Below are 24,933 nucleotides of genomic sequence, written 5' to 3' on the forward strand. Positions count from 1 at the left end.
ACTCTGTCTCAAGAAAAAAAAAAAAAAAAAAAAAATTGAATCCAAGATAATGCATGAATTAAAAAGTCAAAATCCAGGCCTGAAAGCATTAGAAATTTTTGTTATATATCGTCAGGGGGGCAACTTAGGACTATGTATTCAAAAGCCTCAAAATATCCTCAGAAAATAATTTAAGATATGCAAACAAAGCATTAATTGTAATACTGTTTATTGTAGGGATGTTCGTGGTAGGTGATATGTATCTTTTCATATCTGCAGAATATTGGATGATATAGGACAGACTGAATTAAAAACCAAGGAGGTGGAGTGCTGGGTTTGTAAAACTAGCAAGAGGCTAAATGCCCACACACTTTAAAAAGACTGGAAAGACCCGGGTGCGGTGGCTCATACCTGTAATCCCAGCACTTTGGGAGGCCAAGGCAGGTGGATCACCTGAGGTCAGGAGTTCAAGACCAGCCTGACCAACGTGGAGAAACCCTGTCTCTACTAAAAATACAAAATTAGCCAGGCGTAGTGGTGCATGCCTGTAATCTCAGCTACTTGGGAGGCTGAGGCAGGAGAATTGCTTGAACCCGGGAGGCAGAGGTTGTGGTGAGCCGAGATCCTGCCATTGCACTCCAGTCTAGGCAACAAGAGCAAAGCTCCATCTCAAAAAAAGAAAAAAAAAAAGACTGGAAAGATAATATAATACCCCAAAATGTTAACAAGAGTCATCTCTGAATATTGGAATTACAGGCAATTTAAAAATTTGCCCTTTTCTAACATTTTCGATTTCCTAAAGCTAATTTTTTTATAACATATTTAAGATGGGGGGGTGACTTTATTTTTTTTACATTAAGCATATCGTACTTTTATAATGTAAAGATACTAGGCTATCTTCGAAACAGATTTAAAAACAAGGGGAAGATGGAAACATAACCAGAAATTTTCCTTTGTTAGGTATTAATAGATAATTCAACCTTGGATCTAAGTTTTGTAACTCCAGATTTATGCAAAAATATTTTTTTTTTTTTTTTTTTTGAGACTGAGTCTCACTCTGTCGCCAGGCTGGAGTACAGTGGCACAATCTTGGCTCACTGCAACCTCCCCCTCCCAGGTTCAAGTGATCCTCCTGCCTCAGCATCCCGAGTAACTGGGACTACAGGCACAGGCCCCCATGCCGAGCTAATCTTTGCATTTTTAGTAGAGACGGGGTTTCACCATGCTGGCCAGGATGGTCTCGATCTCTTGACCTCGTGATTCGCCCGCCTCAGCCTCCCAAAGTGCTGGGATTACAGGCGTGAGCCACTGCGCCTGGCCGCAAAAATATTCTTAATGTACACAGAATAATGATATTTTAAGAATCAAATTATGTTTATGAGGGTACTTCTGATATGACTGGATAATATAATAATTTCTCTTTTGTGTGTAATTTAATATAGCTACGAAAATCTCCTTTTCTTTACCTGAATGTCAATGTAAGGTCCTCAGCCGGAACCTTGTTTTGTGGTTCTGGTTGTCCATTTTCAGCTTGTTTACTTGTATTCAGTTTGCTTTTCATGTCCACAGAACACTGGTTTTCCTTTGAAAGAGGAAATAAAATCAGTTATCGTCTATTTAATGGTGTTAATGGGAGAGACCAAATTACAGATAATACAAAGTGATGATCCAGAAATCATACTTAATTTTGTAAAATAACCAAAGAAACTGGTAGACTAAAAGAGTGACATACATAAAAACATAACAATACAACCCACTTGCTCACTAACCAAGCTGGACAAAAAGAGAGACAATGCCTCAAGCTAACGTGAAAAAAAATTTCACAGAAAAAAACGATAACCTAGAAAGGCGGCCAGGCATGGTGGCTCACCCCTGTAGTACCAGCAGTTTGGAGGCTGAGGCAGGTGGACTGCCTGAGGTCAGTTCGAGACCAGATTGGCCAACATGGCAAAACCCCATCTCTAGTAAAAATACAAAAATCAGCCAGGTGTGGTGGTGCACGCCTGTAATCCCAGCTACTCAGAAGCTTGAGGCAGGAGAATCATTTGAATCCAGAAGATGGAGGTTGCAGTGAGCTGAGATTGTACCACTGCACTCCCCCACTGGGTGACAGAGTGAGACTCCCTCTCAAAAAAAGGAAAAAAAAAAAAAAAAGGCTGGGTGTGGTGGCTCACACCAGTAATCCCAACACTTTGGGAGGCTGAGGTGGGCATATCACCTGAGGTCAGGAGTTCGAGATCAGCCTGGCCAACATGGCGAAACCCCATCTCTACTAAAAATATTAAAAAATTAGTTGGGCATGGTGGCGGGTGCCTATAATCCTAGCTACTTGGGAGGCTGAGGCAGAAGAATCACTTGAACCCAGGAGGTTGAGGTTGCAGTGAGCTGAGATCGTGCCACTGCACACCAGCCTGGGCGACAGTGCGAGACTCCGTCTCAAAAAAAAAACTAAAAAAAAAAAAAACTAAAAAAAAAAAAAAAAAACTACACTAGTGTAGTAGCAGGCACCTGTAATCCCAGCTACTCGGGAGACCGAGGCAGGTGAATCACTGGAACACGGGAGGCGGAGGTTGCAGTGAGCTGAGATTGCGTCACTGCCCTCCAGCCTGGGTGACAGAGACTCAGTCTCAAAAAAACAAAAAAAGCAAACCAAAGTACAATAAATATCTTTCTTTTTTTTTTTTTTTTTTTGAGACAGAGTCTCACTCTGTCGCCCAGGCTGGAGTGCAGTGGCCGGATCTCAGCTCACTGCAAGCTCCGCCTCCCGGGTTCACGCCATTCTCCTGCCTCAGCCTCCCGAGTAGCTGGGACTACAGGCACTCGCCACCTCGCCTGGCTAGTTTTTTGTATTTTTTAGTAGAGACGGGGTTTCACCGCGTTAGCCAGGATGGTCTCGATCTCCCGACCTCATGATCCACCCGTCTCGGCCTCACAAAGTGCTGGGATTACAGGCGTGAGCCACCGCGCCCGGCCCCAATAAATATCTTTAACATACTTACTGAAAGCAAAAAAACCTGCACACTCAATTTATTTGCTTTGAAAGATTATGAAAACTACGCAACAAAAAAATCCTATCATGCAACCTGAGGAACCCCCTAAGATTCAAAATTTACTAAAATGAGTGTCTGTGCACTCTGAAGCAAATCCTAAGCATATTAATGGATATGGTTCCAAGGAAAGAATGTGCCGATTGTATATCACTCATAGCAAAAAAAGGTCATCATCATAAAGGCTACGAAGCTGGAATATTATTTGGTGAATACATCTTTATATAACATGTTGTCACTGCAAAATAGTAAACACCATCCTATTTGCTTCCCTAATCAGTATGCTAAACAGAGATTTAAGAACTTCCATTAAGTTCTTAAATTAGAGAAGCATTAAAACCTTGTTTTCCCTAAAAGTTAATGAAGAATTCTAAGACAAAGAACACACCCAAACCAAAAGAGAGGAAGGGAATGACAAAATCGTAAGGTAGTCCACCCGCATAATTATTTTAAATATTAACCACTCATCAGAGTGCCTTGAAGTGATGATTCTGTAGCTCTAGATAATTCTAGAGCCACATGAAAGATTTCATTTCACCTTCCCCCTCTCTTCCCACCGTAACACTCACCATACTCAGTTCCCGTGTTCTCTTCCCGATTTCCCTTTCCACCTGGTGCAGTTCCAAGCTCAACTGCTCACTTGAGATCATTCCAGGCCATTTTGGAGGTGGCGGTGGTGGGGGCTGTGACTGGCCTGCCAGGGTGTTTGCCTCCCTCTGCAACACCAGCCTGTTACTAACAGCCTAGTGCATAAAGCCAAGCACAGAGAAAACTCAACACACTTCACACCATGCACAGAATAACCAGGCTCAATTCCACACCACAGCCTTAAGTAGCTTATCACCCAGCTATTTGCAACAAAAATAATGCAACTGTAAGGCACTGTTCTCTTTGAGTACCATTTGAACAAAAAAAGAACAAAACAGGGACATTTAAATTTAGTAAACAGTAATTTCATCTTAAGTATAAATTGCTCCTTGTATTTTCTGATTTGAAAGAGAAGTTGGCTGTGCATGGTGGCTCATGCCTTTAATTCTAGCACTTTGGGAGGCTGAGGTGGGAGGATCACTTGAGGCCAGGAATTTGAGACCCACCTGGGCAATACATCAAGACCTTGCCTCTACAAAAAATAAATAAATAAATAAATAAATAAATAAATAAATTAGCCTAGGATGGTGGTGTGGGCCTATAGTCCTAGCTACTAGGGAGGATCACTTGAGCCCAGGAGTTTAAGATTACAGTGAGCTATGATCATGCCACTGCACTCCATGCACTCCAGCCTGGGCAACAGAGCGAGACCTTGTCTCTCAAAAAAAAAAAAAAAAAAAGGAAATGGAAGAAAAACAAGTCAACTACAGATGTGCATCTTTCCCCCTCTGTTTTTAATGGTAATTTTCTCTGAAGTAAATCCTATAACTTATTTCATTGAAACCTCAGTAATGGCAAGGACTTTTAACTGTACTGAGTTAAATATGTGGTAAGTTTCTAAATAATACTGATAGTCTTTTTGGACAGAAAATGTGCCTGAAAACTTTAAAACAAAAAACCATGCATTTGAGGATATGCAGTGATGCCTTATTGGGTGGAAGGTCTGAATCTTTAAAAAGATAATGAACGAAAGATTGCCATAAGCAAACATAGCATTCTCTTTCTGTGATAGGAATCAGTAAGACGTTTTGAATCAATATAAATAAGCAATGGCAAAAGCAGACAAAATCTAAATATTACATAGATTTTTTAAAATTCCTAAATCTAATTGCGTACGTAGGGGCACAAGTCAGCTAAATGTTCCGAAAACAATCTCCTACTGGTCTTCCTAAAAAGGAAGTCTACTAAGAAAATGTCTTATAACTTTTTTCCCTCCAAAGTGATGGCTTACTTATTATTAAAGATTATGGTAGAAAAGACAGACTAATGTTCTAACAGTACCATTTTTTCCTCCAGAAAGGACAATGTATTTATCATTAGAGTATCTTCAGTTTTCCATATTCAAAGAATATGTTCCAATGTAAAGGATGATATATAAACAAAACCTAGTCTTCCTTATGTGACACTTAAAAGATTTTTAAAATTCTTGTTTTTTTTTTTTTTTGAGACAGAGTCTCACTCTGTCGCTCAGGCTGGAGTGCAGTGGCACCATCCGGGATCACTGCAGCCTTGACCTCCCTGGGCTCAGGTGATCCTTCTGCCTTCAGCATCCTGAGTAGCTGAGACTACAGGCATGCACTACCATGCCTGGTGAATTTTTGCACTTTTTATAGTGAAGGGATTTTGCCATGTTGCCCAGGCTGGTCTCAAACTCCTGAGCTCAAGCAATCCATCTGCTTTGGCCTCACAAAGTGCTGGGATTACAAGCACGAACCACCACATCCAGCCAGATTTAAAAAATTCTTTAGTTTTGTTTTTCTAAGTGTCAGGCAGCATGATGGAAAGAACACTGAATCCGAAATATGAAGACTTGGGTTCATGTTTCAACTTCTGAGAAACTCATATACTTCAATCAAAAAAGGAGGACAATACCACCTGCCTAACCTACCTATCAGGGATATTGTAAGGGTCAAATAAGATACGTGGTAGTGATTTTTAAATGGTACAGAACTACATAAATGAAAAGTGTTATTATTCTTATTACACTGGAACTATGTTTTATTTTTTAAGTCAAAGTTCTTTTTTTTTGAGACTGAGTCTCACACTGTAGCCTGGGCTGGAGTCCAATGGCGCGATCTCGGCTCACTGCAACCTCTGCCTCCTGGGTTCACACGATTCTCCTGCCTCAGCCTCCTGAGTAGCTGTGATTACAGGCGATCACCAGCATGCCCAGCTAATTTTTTGTATTTTTAGTAGACATGGGGTTTCACTATGTTGGCCAGACTAGTCTTAACTCCTGACCTCATGATCCGCTTGCCTCGGCCTCCCAAAGTGCTGGGATTACAGGGGTGAAATCCCGTCTCTACTAAAAATACAAAAATTAGCTGAGTATGGTGGTGTACATCTATAATTCCAAATACTCAGGAGGCTGAGGCGGGAGAATCACATGAACCCAGGAGGTGGAGGCTGCAGTGAGTCGAGATCACGCCCCCTCACTCCAGCCTGGGCAATAGAGCAATACTCTGTCTCAAAAAACAAAAAACAAAAAACAAAAACAAACAAACAAACAAAACTTAAATGTGCCATCAGGGAATACAAGCTCCTGTTGGGAAATTTTAGGTAATCTGTTTTCTATTCTTAGGTAGTAGAAATTTTACGTTTTCTATTGTCCCAGTACTAAACCCAGTACTGAATTCTTTGAAGAATGGAAACCTACACTAACTCCTAAGAAATAGACCCTAAAGTTTTTTGTTCATAGTGCCTCAAAAGTTCCTGTTTAAAATCTCTGAGAACCCTTCAAAAATTGGAATAAAAATGGCTCTCTAGGCTGGTACCTCTAGTCCACGTAGCTGGGTCTGCTGGCTAATCTGATGGTTCAATTGTTGCAATTCTAGTCGTAGCTGTTCTCTCTCAGCAGATGGAAGGGGTTTTCCATGACTGGCCACTTCTGACATAGATATTCTCTCCCTTTGGTTAGAAAGAAAGTGTGAAGTAAATTTTAACGTTTCATTTTGTTAACATATTACTGACCAGAAAAACAAAAAGAAGTTGCATAATTTTAAAGGTTTCTACATGTTTATTCAAGTAAAAAGAATGACTCATACCTCTCACTGAAGTGTCCCTGAGAAGGTATGTTTTGATGAGGTGAATATGGAGAACCTCCCCAGCCACCGTGGGTTCCATATGGACTATAATCTGTAAGAGAATGATTTATTATGGTATGATATAATTCACAGATTTGATTCTTCTTTTAAGGTACTCATAATCTAAAAGACATTAGGGTATTGCATACACAGATATCTGGTATCTACCTTAAATGGCCAGATTTTTAAAATTCTTTAACTTTGTTTTTCTAAATGTCAGGCAGCATGATGCTGGGTACTGATGCATGTTTGTTTCTTCCCCAATGAACTTTCAGTCTTTGTAGTTTTTCTTCCAAATTACTGTATAATGAGAATGTTATCCCCCCAAATAGCAATGAAGCTATTTGGGGTGGGGGTGGGATGGGGAAGAAACATTAGGAAAGCGTCACATATAGACATTTAATTTCAGTTTATGTACCTAAAATTCTCTGGGTTATATTACCTTTCTTACAGGGATGATTCCATGGAAAGTTTGAAAATTACTGCCTTGCAAGATTACTAAAAACACTGATTGTAAATGGGGAGCAGGGGTAATGCTGAAAGTCAAGATTATGAACCCTTTAGGTCAGCTTACCTTTGAGATTCTTACCTGAAATGTTAATAGATTTTGTAGGAGCTCCCTGAGGTGCCATAGCCTGCATTGGACCAGCACCCTGATATATAGTTTTGGAAGTTCGCGAGATGGCACCAAACCGAGACACTGTTGGTCGGTCTCCAAATGGGATGAGGTCATCATCACTGGTTTCTGCTGCTCTTCTCTGAAGATCTAATCGCTGGTCCCTCATTCCTTTACTCTCCACATTCTGATAAAAAACCAATATGAGAAATCTACCCCACACTCAGATGGCTCTGTAACCTAATTTTTTCTAGATCTGTAATAAGGTTAAAGATGAGTATAACACTCTTACTGGTAAGACTAAAATCATTAGTTACCTTTGGTTGTTTTTATGTAACACTGGTTTTTAAACCTCTGAGGTGAGGGGCGACAGGGTCCCACTCTGTTGCCCAGGCTGGAATGTAGGGGCACTATCATGGCTCACTGCATCCTCAACCTCCTGGGCTCCAGTGATCCTCACACCTCAGCCTCCCAGGTAGCTGGGACTATAGGCATGTACCACTATATCCAGCTAATTTTTTTTTTATTATTTATAGAGATGAGGTCTCCCTATGTTGACCAGGCTGGTCTCAAACTCCTGGGCTCAAGCAATCCTCCTGCCTCAAGTTCAACTTCCCAAAGTGCTGGGATTACAGGTATGAGCTACTGCACCTGACCTAAGAAATATATTTTTTAAATTTATGGGAGGCCATTGTTTTGGACTAAGCTCCTGCACTAAGCCCCAAGACACCAGATCAAAGCAGAATGTAATCACTTGTGCTAGATGCCACAAAATCAAACTGAACTTGAAAATGCGTCAGTTTTCCAAAAAACAGGAGATTCATAGCAATCAATCATAAGAGGATCACTCAATTAGAACTGGTAAGTCCCTTCTGCTTTAGTCCTATAAGGAAAATAACTTTGAAACAGCTAATCTGAGTTCTGCTTTCTTTTCTCTGTTTAGCTCATTAGAGCATCTTTCTATTTCATAGATGAAATGCTTCCTGATTAATCAATCACTAATAAAAGCCAATTCAATCTTTAAGAAATACATATATATAATGATCTAGTATATATATATATATATATGCATACAAATATATATTTATCCCTGTATAACGTTACACACATATATAGACACACAAATATATAATTTGTATGTACATTAACATTTGAGAAATACTAGATTAGACTTCTTTTACCTATTTGGGAGGTTTTCAATTACCTCCCAAACTTCAAGTCCTCTATATTGGACTGCAACTTTTTGTTTGTTTTTGAGACAGGGTTTTGCTCTGTCACCAGGTTGGAGTGCAGTGGTATGTGAGCCTCAACCTCCTGGGCTCAAGCAATCCTCCTGCCGCAGCTTCTCAAGTAGCTGGGCCCACGGGCGTGCACCACCACACCTGGCTAATTAAAAACATTTTTGAAGAGATGGGGTCTTGCTATGTTGCCCAGGCTGGTCTTGAACTCCTGGGTTCAAACAATCCTCCCACCTTGGTCTCCCAAAGTGCTGGGGTTACAGGTGTGAGTCACCATGCCTGACCCAAACTTTTTAATTCTTTACTGATTTAAGAAAATGAGTTTTATTTTGCTAATACTCGTGTTACTTTAATATAATAACCCTTTTTGGAAGCCAAGTACAAGGCAAACATTCCCGCCTAATTTCCCTCATTTCTTTCCAATAAGAGCCTTACTACAGCCTAAAAACAATGCTTCTGTAATCCTACTGCAAAAAAAAAAAAAAAAAGAAAAAAATGATTTATTTTGTTTTTTCTCCCTCTAAAACTCTATTTTTTTGGGGGGGGCGGGGCTGGCATATAATCATATTTATGCTATTAGATATCACTTCACTCATTTACAGTGGTTATCAGCATCCAAATCTTTTTTTTATGGCAAATATTGGTCTTTTCTTAACCACCTGGAAAAGTATTTATCCATGAAAATCTATATAACCTAGGAAAAACCTATATAATATCTTACTAACTCTGTTAAGAGTAATAAGGACAAATGGGTTAAGAATAGTCAAGGTATACCATACCGTTCAGCAATACCATTCCTTTTTTTTTTTTTTTTTTTTTTGACATGGAGTCTCACTCTGTCATCTAGGCTGGAGTGCAGTGGCACAATCTCGGCTCACTGCAACCTCTGCCTCCTGGGTTCATGCCATTCTCCTGTCTCAATCTCCCAAGTACCTGGGATTACAGGCTCCTGCTACCATGCCCAGCTAATTTTTGTGTATTTAGTAGAGATGAGGTTTCGCCATGTTGGCCAGGCTGGTCTCAAACTCCTGACCTCAAGTGATCCACCTGCCTTGGCCTCTGAAAGTGCTGGGATTACAAGCATGAGCCACGGTGCCCAGCCAGCAAGACCATTTCTAAGTGTAACTTTCATGCACATGAAGACATATATACATAAGAATGTTTGTTGGAGTACCATACATAATAGTGAAAGATCAAAAACAGCCTAAATGTCCACTAATACAAAAAGAAATCATTGTATGGTATCATTTATACAGAATATCTCGCAAAAGTAGCTAAAATCAATAATCCTGAGCTACAGATATAAATATGGGCTGGGCATAGTGGCTCACACCTGTAATCCCAGCATTTTGGGAGGCCGAGGAGGGCAGATCACCTGAAGTCAGGAGTTCCAGATGAGCCTGACCAACATGGTGAAACTCTGTCTCTACTAAAAATACAAAAAAATTAGCTGGGCATGGTGGTATGTGCTTGTAGTCCCAGCTCCTCGGGAGGCTGAGGCAGGAGAATCGCTTGAATCCAGGAGGCGGAGGTTGTAGTGAGCTGAGATCACACCACTGCACTCCAGCCTGGGTGACAGAGTGGAACTCCGTCTCAAAAAAAACCAAAAAAAAAAAAAAACAACAACAAAAAAGACACAACTTAAAAGCAATGCTGAGTGAAAACATGAAAATACAAGCTGAAGTGTATAATTTACATAAGGTCTATAAACATATAAAACAACATTGTTTAGGAATAGTATAAAATTATCCATGGCCAGGCGCACTGGCACACACTTGTAACTACAGCACTTTCAGAAGCAGGAGAATCCCTTGAGCCCAGGAGCTCAGGACCAGCCTGTTCTGCCTAGGCGACATAGCAAGACCTCATCTCTACCAAAAAAAAAAAAAAAAAAAAAATTAGCTGAGCATAGTATCACACATCTGTGTCCCAGCTACTTGGGAGGGTGAGGTGGGAGGATCACTTGAGTCCAGGAGTGTGAGGCTGCAGTGAGCTGTGATTGTGACACTGCACTCCAGCATGAGGAAGATCCTGTCTTAAGGGGAAATAAAATTATCCATGAAAATGATAAATACTAAACTCAGGATAGAGATTACTGACAGGGAATGAAAGAGGGAGAAAAACGAGACTTGGGAAATATATACAGGGGGATATACTTCTTGAAAATTGTATTTCTTTAAAAAATAAAAAGGCAATGAAGATAATATCCAAGTAGGGTAGCTCATGCCTGTAATCCCAGCACTTTGGGAGGCAGAGGCGGGAGGATCACTTGAGGCCAGGAGTTTAAGATCGGTCTGGGAAACATAGCAAGACCCCATCACTACAAAATTTTTTAAATTAGCTGGGTGTGGTGGCATGCACCTGTAGTCCTAGCTACTCAGGAGGATCACCTAAGTTCAGGAGTTTGAAGTTACAGTGAGCCATAATCATGTCACTACACTCCACCCTGCGTGATGAAGATTGATCCTATCACTATAAAAAGAGATAAGCTGAAGCTGGGCATGGTGGCTCACGCCTGTAATCCCAGCACTTTGGGAGGCCGAGACAGGTGGATCACTTGAGGTCGGGAGTTTGAGACCAGCCTGACCAACATGGAGAAACCCTGTCTCTACTAAAAAATATAGCTGGGTGTGGTGGCATGCACCTGTAGTCCTAGGTACTCAGGAGGATCTTCTGAGTTCAGGAGTTTGAGGTTACAGTGAGCCATAATCACGTCACTGCACTCCACCCTGGGTGACAAAGACCAATCCTATCTCTATAAAAAGAGATAAGATGAAGCTGGGCATGGTAGCTCACACCTATAATCCCAGCACTTTGGGAGGCCGAGGCGGGTGGATCACTTGAGGTCGGGAGTTCGAGACCAGTCTGACCAACATGGAGAAACTCCGTCTCTACTAAAAAATACACAATTAGCCGGTGTGGTGGCGCATGCCTGTAATCCCAGCTACTCCGGCGGCTGAGGCAGGAGTATCACTTGAACCTGGGAGGCGGAGGTTGTGGTGAGCTGAGACCATTGCACTCTAGTCTGGGCAACAAGAGTAAAACTCCGTCTCAAAAAACAAAAAAAAGGAGATAAGATTTTGATAATATTTTAACTTGGTTATTAGAAACACTGGTGTTACATGATTTTTCACTAAAGAATAAAATAACCCAAGTATTAAATTTCAGCATCTTAGAGTTCACTTGAAGCTGAGCAGCTGTAATTCTGACACAAATACTACTCTTGTTCACTAGATTCAACTTTGTTATTTAAACTTCAGAGTTGTGAAAAATAATTTTTTTTTTGAGAATGTTTGTTTTGAGACGGAGTGTCACTTTGTCGCCCAGGCTGGAGTGCAGTGGCACAATCTTGGCTCGCTGCATGCTCTGCCTCCCGGGTTCATGCCATTCTCCGTGAAGAAGAATTTTAATTTATTTGGTGAAGAAGTCCAAGATCCTAATTAATTATGTAAAATAATTTAATCTGGGTACTAAACAATTGTTGAGAAATTGCTATTTGCACAGAAATATAATAAATGCTCTGTCTCGGTAAGTATTAAAATATTTTTATTTACATCTAAATGAATCAAAAACCTGCACTGTTTAAAGATAACTCAATTGCAGAGTATAGAATATGGTCTGAAACTCTTAAGCAAAGCTGAATTATTTGTGCCTAAACGGTAATGGGTGAAAATTTATTTGGTTTATCTTGATTTATATTAATTATTGCTTAGCTGTTACACATACCATCATTTCCACACTCCCTGCTGCCACAACATCTTTGGGTTTTGCATCTTTGGTTCCAATGTAGGAGCCGATGGTGTCACATGACCAGGGAGAGTATTGGCTATAATCATTTCCTTTGTATTTCCCAGCTACCTTCAAGTCTTCATCCAAAAACTACAGATGGAGAAAGAAAAAAAAAAAAAACAGAAAATGAAATAAAACAGGAAATGGGTCTATGAGTAACAAGACAGAGAAAGCAGAGAATTTCTTAGAACATTGTGCTGAAGCAACATAATGATGATTATTCAATTTTTAAGTGCCACAATAGAAGATTTTTGTAAACTATGAAAAATATAAAATAAGTGAAGAGTGATTTTTAGCTTTCAGTTTTTGTTTTTTGTTTTTTTTACCTTAGCAGAAGGTTAAAAAAAAAAAAAAAAAAAGGTAATTCAATATCCTTCCAGGAATCAAGCTAGGATTTTATGGGTTTGCTCATCCTTTTCTTCATTAGATCAGTAAACATTTAAGCATATATGTACCAAGCCATAGTTTTGCTAGACCCTCCTCAATGTTTCTTTCAATAAAATCAAGGTAAACAAGAATATTAAAAATTTTGATTTTTATAGTACATGATGATGTAGTAATTTTTTACTGAAATCTCTTTAATAGCAATAATTTATATCTTGAATAAATTCTGCTTCTTAGGTTGATTCAATGAGATGAAAAGGATGTCTAATTTTTATCTTTTCAAGATAAGTTCTCCAGTCTAAAAACAGAATAGCTATTCTAAGGCTAATATATTTTCACTAAAATTGCAACATTCACATTTATAAAATGTTTTACATTTTCAAAATGTTTTCACGTATACTACCTAATAAGCTCCTAAATCCATAATAGACAACACAGGTGATATGACCAAGGCTATACCAGTATAGGGCAATGCTAGGACTGTAACTTTAATGTTTCTTTCATTTTATCACAAGACATATATACACTGATATCTAGGGGTATCAGTGTTCATACTAAAAACATCTCTTTGCTGAGTTATCATTGTTGGCCTTCTGCACTGACATAGGGTGTGCTCCTCACTAATATCACTCACTGTCAACCACTCTTCATTGGTATTGGTTCATTTAAGTGGATCTATGCCTCCCACTATACTAAAAACATCTCTTTTCTGAGTCATCATTATTGGCCTTCTGCACCGACACAGGGTCTGCTGATCACTAATATCACTCATTGCCAACCACTCTTCTGTTTCTATTATTCATAACCTTTTCCCTTTTCTTTGTCCTATTATTTAAAAATTTTTTATCCTTTTTTTATTTTTCTTCTACTTATTAAACTTTAGATAGAACAGCTAACTTTCAAAACACATGACCTACCAGTTACAGTGCTCCTTTTTTTTGAGACGGTGTATCGCTCTGTCACCCAGGATGAAGTGCAGTGACATGATCTCCGCTCTCTGCAACCTCTGCCTCCCAGGTTCAAGCCATTCTCCTGACTCAGCCTCCCAAGTAGCTGAGATTACAGGTGCATAGTAGTGACAGCGTTTCACCATGTTGGCCAGGCTCGTCTGGAACACCTGACCTCAGGTGATCCACCCACCTCAGTCTCCCAAAGTGCTGGGATTACGGGCATGAGCTACCATGCCTAGCCAAGAGTGCTCCTTTTTTAAATCTCTGACTGTAGTGTATTATATGCAGCTATTTAAATGAACGAGATAAATTTATATACTGACATACAAAGACAGCCAGGAAAATGGATTAGGTAAAAACAAAGGCAAAACAGACATAAAACCAAGATGTATTTCCTAAATGATCCTATTAAAAAATAATAATGAGGCTGGGCAAGGTGGCTGACACCTGTAATCCCAGCACTTTGGGAGGTCGAGGCAGGCAGATCACCTAAGGTCGGGAGTTCAAGACCAGCCTGGCTAAGGTGGTGAAACCCTGTCTCTACTAAAAATACAAAAATTAGTTGGGTGTGGTGGTGCATGCCTGTAGTCCCAGCTACTCAAGAGGTTGAGGCAGGAAAATTGCTTGAATCTGGGAGGCAGAGTTGCAGGGAGCCAAGTTTGTGCCACTGCACTCCAGCCTGGGCAACAGAGTGAGATTCCATCTCAAAAAGAAAAAAAAAAAAAAGTAGTAACAATAATAATAAAGAGATCCAACAATCTCACTACTGGGCATTCATCCAAAGGAAAAGAAATCAGTATATGAAGGGATATTTATACCCTCATGTTTTATTCCTGATAGCCAAGATACGGAATCAACCTAGGTGTACAGCAACAGATGAATTGATAAAGAAAATGTGGTATATATACAATGAAATACTATTCAGACATAAAAAAGAATAAATCATGTCATTTGCAGCAACATAGATGAGCCTGGAGGACAACACATTAAGTGAAATTGGTTAGGCACAGAAAGATAAATATTTCAGGTTCTCACTCATATGTGGGAGCTAAAAAGTTGAGTCACAGAAGTAGGGAGTGGAACTGTGGTTATGAGAGACTAGAAAGGGAATGGAGGGAGGCAAGGGGAGACAGAGCTTGGTTAATAGATACAAAATTATAGCTACATAGGAGGAATTACTTCTAGCATTCTATAGCCCTGCAGGGTGAATACAGTTAATAATTTACTATATATTTTCTAAAAGCTAGAAGAGAGGATTGTTTTTCCTGATTTGAAAAAATTACGGTTTTTTTTTTGAAGAAAACTTTTAACATCATAAACTGATCTTTATATACAATTTTATTCACTATTTCTATAGACCAATTCAATTCAGGTTTATTTACTTATTTACAAATGACATAAAAAATGTGGGCTGGGCATGGTGGGTGGATTGCTTGAGCCCATGAGTGTGAGACCACCAGCCTGGACAACACAGCAAGACCCTGTCTCCTTTTTAAGAAAATAGAAACATTTTTAAAAAAATTTTCCACTTAGGATCTTGGAAGTCAAAATAAAATGGAAAGTATCTAGGACAGATTGACAAAAGAAACAAATATCAACAAAATGATTTTCAATTTGATGAAGAAAGAAACCACAATCTTAGGCTGGGCATGGTGGCTTGCACCTATAATCCAGTACTTTGGGAGGCCAAAGTGGGCAGATCACGAGGTCAGGAGTTCAAGACCAGCCTGGCCAACATAGTGAAACCCCGTTCCTACTAAAAATACAAAAAATTAGCGAGCGAGCATGGTGGCGGGCGCCTGTAATCTCAGCTACTCAGGAGGCTGAAGTGAGAGAATTGCTTGAACCTGGGAGGTGGAGGTTGCAGTGAGCCAAGATCACGGCATTGCACTCCAGCCCAGGTGACAGCGTGACATTCTATCTCAAAAAAAAAAAAAAGAAAAAAAAGAAAGAAACCACAATCTTCATACAACAACAACAACATCATCAGGTTTGCAGTAAGAGATGTGGCTTTTTTTTTTTCTACAGGCGTGAGCCACCGTGCTGGGCCGATTTATAAAGGAAGCTTGAGATAAACACTGTCAACAATGTTGTAGATATGAAAAGCAAGGACAACAGCAGATCTGCCCAGCATTTTTCCTTGAAATAAAATCTGAAGATATTTATTTAGCCCACAAGAAGAATGTTATTTATACAATGTTATATAACGCAAAAATTTACAATTAAATATAACACTGCTCTCTTCTTCAAAGAAAAGTTGGATGACTGGCCGGGCACAGTGGCTCATGCCTGTAATCACAGCACTTTGGGAGGCTGAGGTGGCTAGATCATCTGAGGTTAGGAGTTTGAGACCAGCCTGGCCAACATGGTGAAACCCCGCCTCTACTAAAAATACAAAAATCAGCCTGGCATGGTGGTGCATGCCCATAATCCCAGTTACTCAAGGAGGCTGAGGCAGGAGAATCGCTTGAACCAGGGAGGTGGAGGTTGCAGTGAGCCGAGATGGTGCCACTGCACTCTAGCCTGGGCAACAGAGCAAGAGTCTGTCTCAAAAAAAAAAAAAAAAAGAAAAGAAAAGGAAAGTGGGATGACTGTTCTGAATGACTTAAAAGCTACCTGCCTACCAGTCAAAGGGTGACTGAAACTCTCTGGAAGCATCCTGCATTTCTGTAGCCTTGACCTTGCAGCAGCAAGTATCACATACACAACTGTCCAAGGAAGAGAGGATTTTGAATGTTCCCAATATAAATAAAAGGTAAATGTTTGAGATGATATGCTAATTACCCTGCTTTGATCATTGCATATTGTATATGTGTATTGACATATCACTTTGGGAGGCCGAGGCAGGTGGACCACCTGAGGTCAGGAGTTTGAGACCAGCCTGACCAAGATAGAGAAACCCTGTCTCTACTAAAAATACAAAATTAGCTAGGCGTGGTGGCGCATGCCTGTAATCCCAGCTCCTCGGGTGGCTGAGGCAGAAGAATCACTTGAACCCGGGTGGCAGAGGTTGCGGTCAGCCGAGATTGCGCCATTGCACTCTAGCCTGGGCAACAAGAGCGAAACTCCATCTCAAAAAATAAAAATAAAAATAAATATCACTCTGTATCCCATAAACTTGTACAATTATAATGTGTCTACTAAAGAGATGTTAGTTCATGCACAGAAAGAAGGTGAAATATATATAAAAAGTTTAAATATATAATAAACAGTGGTTATAGAAAATGAGATTTTGGAGAAACTTCTCTTTCTATATCATGTATTTCCATAATGTATGAATTTAGTACAACCATACACAAGTTGTTTAATTTACTTATTTTTAAATTTTTGTTGAGAAGGAGTCTCGCTCTGTCGCCCAGGCCGGAGCGCAGTGGTGTGATCTCAGCTCGCTGCAACCTCTGCCTCCTGGGTTCAAGCAATTCTCCTGCCTCAGTCTCCCAAGTAGCTGGGATTACAGGCGCCCACCATCATGCCTGGTTAATTTTTGTATTCAGGTTGTTTATAATCAGAACTGAGGTTTAAATATATATCTTTGTATCTCAGTAACTAAAATAATACTAGATAATGTTCCTTAATAGCCAGGCATTATTATAATTTTTATTAGGAGTAAAAATAACAATAATAAATATGAATTGTTTACTGAATGCCTGCTACATACCAGATGCCTTATGTTTCATCTTCACCATACCACTATGAGGTAGGCTTTCTTATGTTTGATTTATAAATGAAGAAACTTGCACCTCAGGGTTCAGCGATGCTAAGTAATTTTAAAAAGATCACACAGTAAAGGACACAACTGAACCTCAAAGTTTCCTATGTTTGATACCAAAAACTGCTCACTTTTCACAATGTCATATTGTTTTCCACATTTCTTATAAAACAATATAGCATAACAAAGTTCCAGGGTGTACTCTAAATAAATAATTTTTGAAAAAATATCACACCTGGTTTTTTTCCCCTCTAACTTTTTTGAGACAAGGTCTTTGTTACTCAGGCTGGAGTGCAGTAGCATAATCATAGCTCACTGCAGCATGGACCTCCCAGGTTCAAGCAATCCTCCCACCTCAGCCTCCCAAGAAGCTGGGACCGCAGGCGCATCCCACCACACCTGGCTAATCTTTATTTTTTTTGAGACGGAGTCTCGCTCTGTCGCCCAGGATGGAGTGCAGTGGCCAGATCTCAGCTCACTGCAAGCTCCGCCCCCCGGGTTTACGCCATTCTCCTGCCTCAGCCTCCCGAGTAGCTGGGACTACAGGCGCCCGCCACCTCGCCCGGCTAGTTTTTTGTTTTTTTTTTAGTAGAGACGGGGCTTCACCGTATTAGCCAGGATGGTCTCAATCTCCTGACCTTGTGATCCGCCCGTCTCGGCCTCCCAAAGTGCTGGGATTACAGGCTTGAGCCACCGCGCCCGGCCTAATCTTTATTTTTAAATTTGTAGGAATAGGGTCTATGTTGCTCTGACTGGTCTTGAACTCCTGGGCTCAAGTCATCTTCCCACCTCAGCCTCCCAAAGTGTGGGATTACAGTTGTAAACTGCTGCACACCTGGCTGTTTTTACTTTACAAATAAAACTACATTAATAGAAGTCGTTGTGACTTTACTAATAACCTACATTTTTGTGGAAAACTCATCCAAAATGTTTAGATGGGAAAACTAGATATTGTGAACAACTTCTATTTAGTAGACTTCCTTCATACACCCAACAAGATACTATTTACTATGTGTGATGTACTTCTCCATTTTCATTTATTATTCATGATTTGTCAGTTAGTAACGTTTAGAATCGTAATTCTATACATAAAGGATGAAAGACAAGTTCCTTACATAGTATCAACTGTAATCCTGAGAAAACTTACTTGATTATTTAAAAAAATATATAAACTATAAGCTAAAGCAGTATGTACAACCAACAAAACAAATACGATTACTTTAAAGTTGGATATTTTTGGGCTGGGCGCAGTAGCTCACGCCTGTAATCCCAGCACTTTAGGAGGCCAAGGCGGGTAGATCATTTGAGGTCAGTTTGAGACCAGCCTGGCCAACATGGTAAAACCCCATCTCTACTAAAAATACAAAAAAATTAGCTGCGTGTGGTGGCACATGCCTATAATCCCAGCTACTAGGGGAGGCTGAGGCAGGAGAATCGCTTGAACCCAGGAGGCAGAGGTTGCAGGGAACCACGACTGCACCACTGCACTCCAGCCTGGGCAACAGGGCGAGACTCCGTCAGAAAAAAAAAAAAAAAAAAAGTTGGCTTTTTGAAAAGACGAACAAAATTGATAAATCCCTAGCAGGACTGACAAAAAAAATTACCAATATAGAACTAGAAAAACGAACATCACTGTAGACCATATAGACATTAAGATAATAAGACAACACTTACTATAACTAGTAGCACTGTCATACATAATTACAAAGAAGTTGACTCCCCAAATTATGGTTATTGCCCTGTGATACATTAACCAACTTTTTTAAAAGCAATCTTATTTGACTGTTGTTTTTCTCTGATTTTCACTATCTGTATTTATGTGTCTTTCCTATTCATTAAACCAACTTTTCTGGCTGGTTTCCTCATTACTGAGTTAAATAAATCTTTGATATGTCTTACTTATTTAAAACAATTCTGAAACTAGGATTAGAGAAAAGTTTCGTAAATACGATAAAGATTTTCTACCAAAAAGCCTATAACATAATGGTAAATTATTATTAAAAGCTCTATTTACTCAAAGATTAGAAAGGAGTCAAGAATATGTGTTACAATCACTTCTATTCAGCACTATGCTGGAGTCCAAAATAATAAGACAAAGACAAGACAAAAGGATTAAAAAGGGGAAAAAAGATTATTCAGAGGACATAATTGTGTGCATAGAATATTCAAAAGAATCTACTAACAGTATTATAATTAATAAAGAAATTTAGCAAGCCTGCTGAATAGAAGGGTCAATACAAAAAATCTATTTCTCTATATTAATAATAGAAAATAAAAATTTCCAAACAATTCTATTTAAAATAGTTTCAAAAAACATTGATTATCTAGGAATAAATTCAATGTAAGATGTGCAAGACACTGAAGTATGAAGTATAAAGAAAATTCAAATAAATGAAGGGGTATATGATCATAGAGACTTGATATTAGAAAGATGTCACTTCTCAGCTGGGCACGGTGGCTTATGCTTGTAATCCCAGCACTTTGGGAGGCTGAGGCGGGCAGATCACCTGAGGTCAAGAGATCGAGACCATCTTGGCCAACATGGTGAAACCCCAGCGCTACTAAAATACAAAAAACTAGCCGGGCATGGTGGCTCATGCCTGTAGTCCCAGCTACTTGGGAGGCTGAGGCAGAAGAATCACTTGAACCCAGGAGGCAGTGGTTGCAGTGAGCTGAGATGGCACCATTGCACTCCAGCCTGGCGAAAAAGCAAGACTCTGTCTCAAAAGAAAAATGTCACTTCTCATCATATTGATCTAAGGCAACACTGTCTAGGCCTGGCGTGGTGTCTCACGCCTGTAATCCCAGCACTTTGGAAAGCTGAGGTGGGAGGATCACCTGAGGTCAGCAGTTGGAGACCAGCAAGGCCAACATGGTGAAGCCCTGTCTCCACTAAAAATACAAAAATTATAGTCAGGTGTGGTGGTGCACGCCTGTAATCTCAGTTACTCAGGAGGCTGGGGCAGGAGAATCACTTGAACCCAGGAGGTGGAGGTTGCAATGAATTGAGATTGCACCACTGTACTCCGGCCTGGGTGACAGAGTGAGACTCCGACTCAAAAAAAAAAGATACGAAAATTAGCTAGGAGTGGTGGTGTGCACCTGCAGTCCCAGCTACTTGGGAGGCTGAGGCATGAGAATTGCTTGAACCTGGGAGGCAGAGGCAGCAGTGAATGAAAATTGCACCACTGCACTCCAGCCTGGGCAACAGAGTGAGACTGTTTCAAAAAAACAAATAAATAAAAATAAAGCAACACTAATAGAAATATAATGTGATCCACACATACAATTAAAACATTTTTAGTGGCCACATTAAAAGCAAAAACAGGTGAAATTAATTTTAATAATTTTATGTAATCTAATATATCAAAAATTTTAATGAATTTTACATTTTTGGTATAAAATTCTTGAATTCAGCGTGTATTTTATCACTATAGTACATCTGAACTTAAACTGGCCACATATTACATGTTCAACAGCCACATGTGGCTAGTGGCTACCATATTGGACAGCACAGACTTAGAGATCCGATGTAATCCTAATCAAAACTGGAGCAGATGGTTTTGTGGAAATCAACATACTGATTCTTGAAAAATAACAATACTAGAAAATATAACCACCACATATTGAGACTTATTATAGAACTACACGAAGAGAATGTGGCATTGGTTCAATGATAGAAATAGATTGATGGAAAAGATAAGGGTCAGGAAACATGTATGTGGTCATCTGATTATGATAAAGCAGGGCACCAGGGAAAGCATGCCGATTTCATTAAATTGTGCTGAGTCAATGCCTTACAGGAAAAAAAAAACACGGATCTTGACTCCGAATACATTACATTACATACATACAAAAATCAGTTCTAGATGGATTGCAGAGTTAAATGATAATAAACCTTTTAGCAGAAAACAGAAAAAAAAATCTTCATACGCATTGGGAATAGGCAAAGATGACCTTAACTGGACACACACACAAAAACACTGATAAATGAGACTAAAAATGATTTGCTTACTTCTTCTGGATGAAAGGTAGGAGGCAAGGTTGGTGAAGGTGCAAAAGGAGGTGGAGAGATAACCTTTCTTTCCTCTAGCTGGGCCATTATTTCCTTTCGTCGGCGATGTAGTTCATCTAGACTAGGATGAGGCTGGGGAGGAGGAGGAAGCCGGCTATAAGGAGGTTCCTAAAAATAGAAAGATTAGTTAAAATTGAAAGAGAATTTCAGAACAGATTAATTCATTTAATATACTCAGCGTATATTTTAAGTTATGAAGCAGCTTGTATACCCTTAACATTTGAAAACACCAACACTTAATAGAACAAAGTAAAACAAAATCCCCCAAACTCTCAAGATCTTCCAAATAGCTAAATTTAGGTTTTTTTTATTTGGTCATAATTTCCAAGTAGATCTAGAATTGTTAATTAAACCATCTAAAGTTCAGAAACTAAGAATGGTCAATTGCGGGGAGGAGGCAGAATTTTTTCTCATTAATAGTTAAAAAAAAAAAAACCTACCCAAATTATGAAAAGATTAAAAAAAAAAAGAAGCTCTCATAAAAAAGAAGTCATCAAAGGGTTATTGTCATTGTATAAAAAGTAAGGAATCACTGCAATCAATAGTCAAATTAAGTCTATGTAATAAAAAAAATACAGCATACTCTGAGGTACGAAGGTCTGATCTGAGTTGGATGAGGAGCCACTGGATAGTAACTCTCGATCTGTTGGTATCTTTCTCTGGATTCTGGTACATACGATGGTACTGCTGCAGGTGGAATCTCAATGGGTATAGGGCTTTCTCGGAATATCTCTTCTCTTGTGTAAGACTGAGCAGGGTACACTCGACGGCTATCATAGTGAGATGGGTATATAGGTGGGTACTGCTGTGGCTGTGTGCCATACTGAGAGTTTACAACACGATCTTGGAGGTAGGGTGGATAATGATCCAAGTAGGGAGGAGCAGGTTCAGGAGCGGATGGTGGAGGTCGGACAAAGCGGGACACACATTGTGGTGGCGGAGTATAATACATACCTGTACAATACAAAAGAGGAACCAAAGGCAATAATGAGCCAATTTAGTTTTCTATATAAGAGTTTACCTTTTAAAATACTGAAACACTAAAGTATTGATAATCTACTTATTTCTTTAGAAGTTTTCCATCTGCTTATATAATCAGGTTAGCTTTTTAAAAAATAACAAGCAAAAATTGTCTGTAAAAGTCATTGAAAAAACTACCCTACTTATAACCTATAATACTAGATTGGCTCTCATTGTTTGACCCTCTTTCTTGGTGTGTCTTAATGAAATGAAGACATTGCAAAACAAAAAAACCACAGTTCCCATATATCCTTGAAGTCAGGCTACACAAATTAATCACTTGTATGAGTTTTGAATTTGAAACTGAAATAACTAGGGGGAGACATGGAACACAAAAGGCCAATTTTGCTGGTGCAGATTAGTAGCTACTGCTTGGCCCTGCAGTTCTCGAGACACCAGTTGTGGCAATAGTTTCTCAATTTTCAGACTTTTGCCTCAAATGATGTGATCTTGGAATTAAGTAGTTAGGACAGAAGTTTTTACTTCTACTGCTTCCTCATTGCAACAAGTTATCTTGGCAGCTAGCTCTGGAGCATTGCTTGCTTCTTTAGTACCTCCACCAATATGGCAGGCACCTAACTCCTGCACTAAATCTCTTTCTGCTTAATATAGCTAAAATAATTTATCTAAAATTGAAACCAGGCTACAAAAATAGTTGCATTTTTCCTATAATGGATGGTCAAAAGGAAGATACAAATCACATTTTATCATATTTTGCATGAATTAGTAATGCCATATCAATTAAAAAACATTCTCATGAATGTAGAGAAGACAACATGATTCAAAATTAAATGACAGACTTGGAAAAAGAAGAGAGCACTTTTAATCTATTCCCGTTTTAAAAATTATAGTACTATACTGCTTCTGACAGAGAGATCCAACACTTAAAATCATTCAGTGTTTATTTTACATATAAATTGTATATGTAAAACATTAGTTTATTTTCTTTCCTTCATTCTCCATACCTGGTATTATCATTAAAGCTGGCTAATTTTCAAATTTGTCTATTTTTGAAATCCCTTCTCCTTTCCCACCACACTAATTCCTCAATATTCACACCAGGATTAACAGCCTCCTAACTCAACTCTCATCTTTCCAATCCATTCATACTTTTTTTTTTTTTCCTATTCCAAATACCTCCATTTGGGGCATTTCTTCCATTAAGTCTTTTTGATTCCTCAAGTTCTTCTCAATGATCTCCCTTGAGTCCTTCTGTCAATTTCTATCAAACTCATATTAACCACCACAGCAGATCACTTAATTTTTAATACATACATAAACACCACACACACGCATCTACTACTCATGCATATAGTTTTCTATTCTTTACCATTATTTATTCTATTCTGTAAACTCTCTAAAGGTATATATGCTGCATTTTTTCATATATATTACAGGGCCCAGAATAATAATAATTGAAAGGAAGAAAAATGTACTGTGGATGTTTAATTTACACACACTATAATATTAATTCTTTTTTCATGCTTGAAGAAAATTTTGGTCAGGAGAATATATACTGCCTTACTCAGCAAATTTCCAATGCCTACTTGTGTGACTTATTTCCATAAACATTATATATGAACACATATATTATGCAACTGCTTTTAGTAGATAAGGCGGCTTGATTTTTATTACTTTGTTTCATTTATTTCATAGTATTTAGTTGATCATAAAATCCAATTTTTCCAAAGTATTAAAAAGTGCATTTATACATTTACTTATCTTAAAGAGGCTACTGTGTAAATGATCACTCTGACCTGAGCAGTTCTGGTAACTCCTAAGAAAAGCAAGCAATATAAATGAAAAATCGTTACCCTGCTGATAAGGTGCTGGTTCAAATGGTGGAGCCGCTCCTCGCGGATCCTGATAATAAACATCTGTCTGTTGTGCTGGATATAACTGAGAACCTCGAGGTACCATCTGAAGTGGTTTGGTGACAGGCATTGGAGGCAGATCTGTTGGCCCCCTTGGAGGTATAGGATGTGGATTCACAGGTAAGGCAGAAATACTCTTAGGAACAGATTCTAGCCTAAGGGAATAGTATTATGGAATTTGTTTAAGGTCTTTAAAATACTCATGTGTATAAATTGTTACAAGTAAAAAAGACTGCTACAATTTGGGAAACTCACTTATTCTAATAGTCATCCCTTCTACAAAATTTGCAATTTTTTATCTTATTTCCCCATGTTGTTTCTTTTCTTTTCTTTTCTTTTTTTTTTTTTTTGAGACAGAGTCTCGCTCTGTCACCCAGGCTGGAGTGCAGTGGTATGATTTTGGCTCACTGCAACCTCTGCCTCCTGGGTTCAAGCGATTCTCATGCCTCAGCCTCCCAAAGTAGCTGGGATTACAGGCATGTGCTACCATGCCTGGCTAAGTTTTGTATTTTTAGCAGAAA

The 24,933-nt window shown here is 39.1% G+C and overlaps 1 protein-coding gene across 4 annotated transcripts in view; it reads right to left on the bottom strand.

Moving 5' to 3' along the window:
• The window catches only part of RC3H1 (ring finger and CCCH-type domains 1), a 95,012-nt gene that overhangs the window by 8,501 nt on the left and 61,578 nt on the right, over nt 1-24,933 (bottom strand). For 2 of the 4 annotated variants that reach the window (XM_033199498.1, XM_033199497.1), the window contains exons 11-19: nt 24,353-24,567; nt 22,102-22,472; nt 21,459-21,626; nt 12,338-12,490; nt 7,347-7,560; nt 6,719-6,809; nt 6,449-6,581; nt 3,596-3,769; nt 1,446-1,561 (exon numbers count right to left, since the gene is read on the bottom strand). In XM_033199498.1, the coding sequence (XP_033055389.1) occupies nt 1,446-1,561; nt 3,596-3,769; nt 6,449-6,581; nt 6,719-6,809; nt 7,347-7,560; nt 12,338-12,490; nt 21,459-21,626; nt 22,102-22,472; nt 24,353-24,567 (1,635 nt within the window). The remainder of the gene's footprint in view (nt 1-1,445; nt 1,562-3,595; nt 3,770-6,448; nt 6,582-6,718; nt 6,810-7,346; nt 7,561-12,337; nt 12,491-21,458; nt 21,627-22,101; nt 22,473-24,352; nt 24,568-24,933) is intronic. The other 2 variants (XM_033199500.1, XM_033199499.1) reach the window with 1 other exon arrangement.

Source organism: Trachypithecus francoisi, unplaced genomic scaffold (genome assembly GCF_009764315.1).
Source record: "Trachypithecus francoisi isolate TF-2019V2 unplaced genomic scaffold, Tfra_2.0 Lachesis_group5, whole genome shotgun sequence".
Classification (NCBI taxonomy): domain Eukaryota; kingdom Metazoa; phylum Chordata; class Mammalia; order Primates; family Cercopithecidae; genus Trachypithecus; species Trachypithecus francoisi.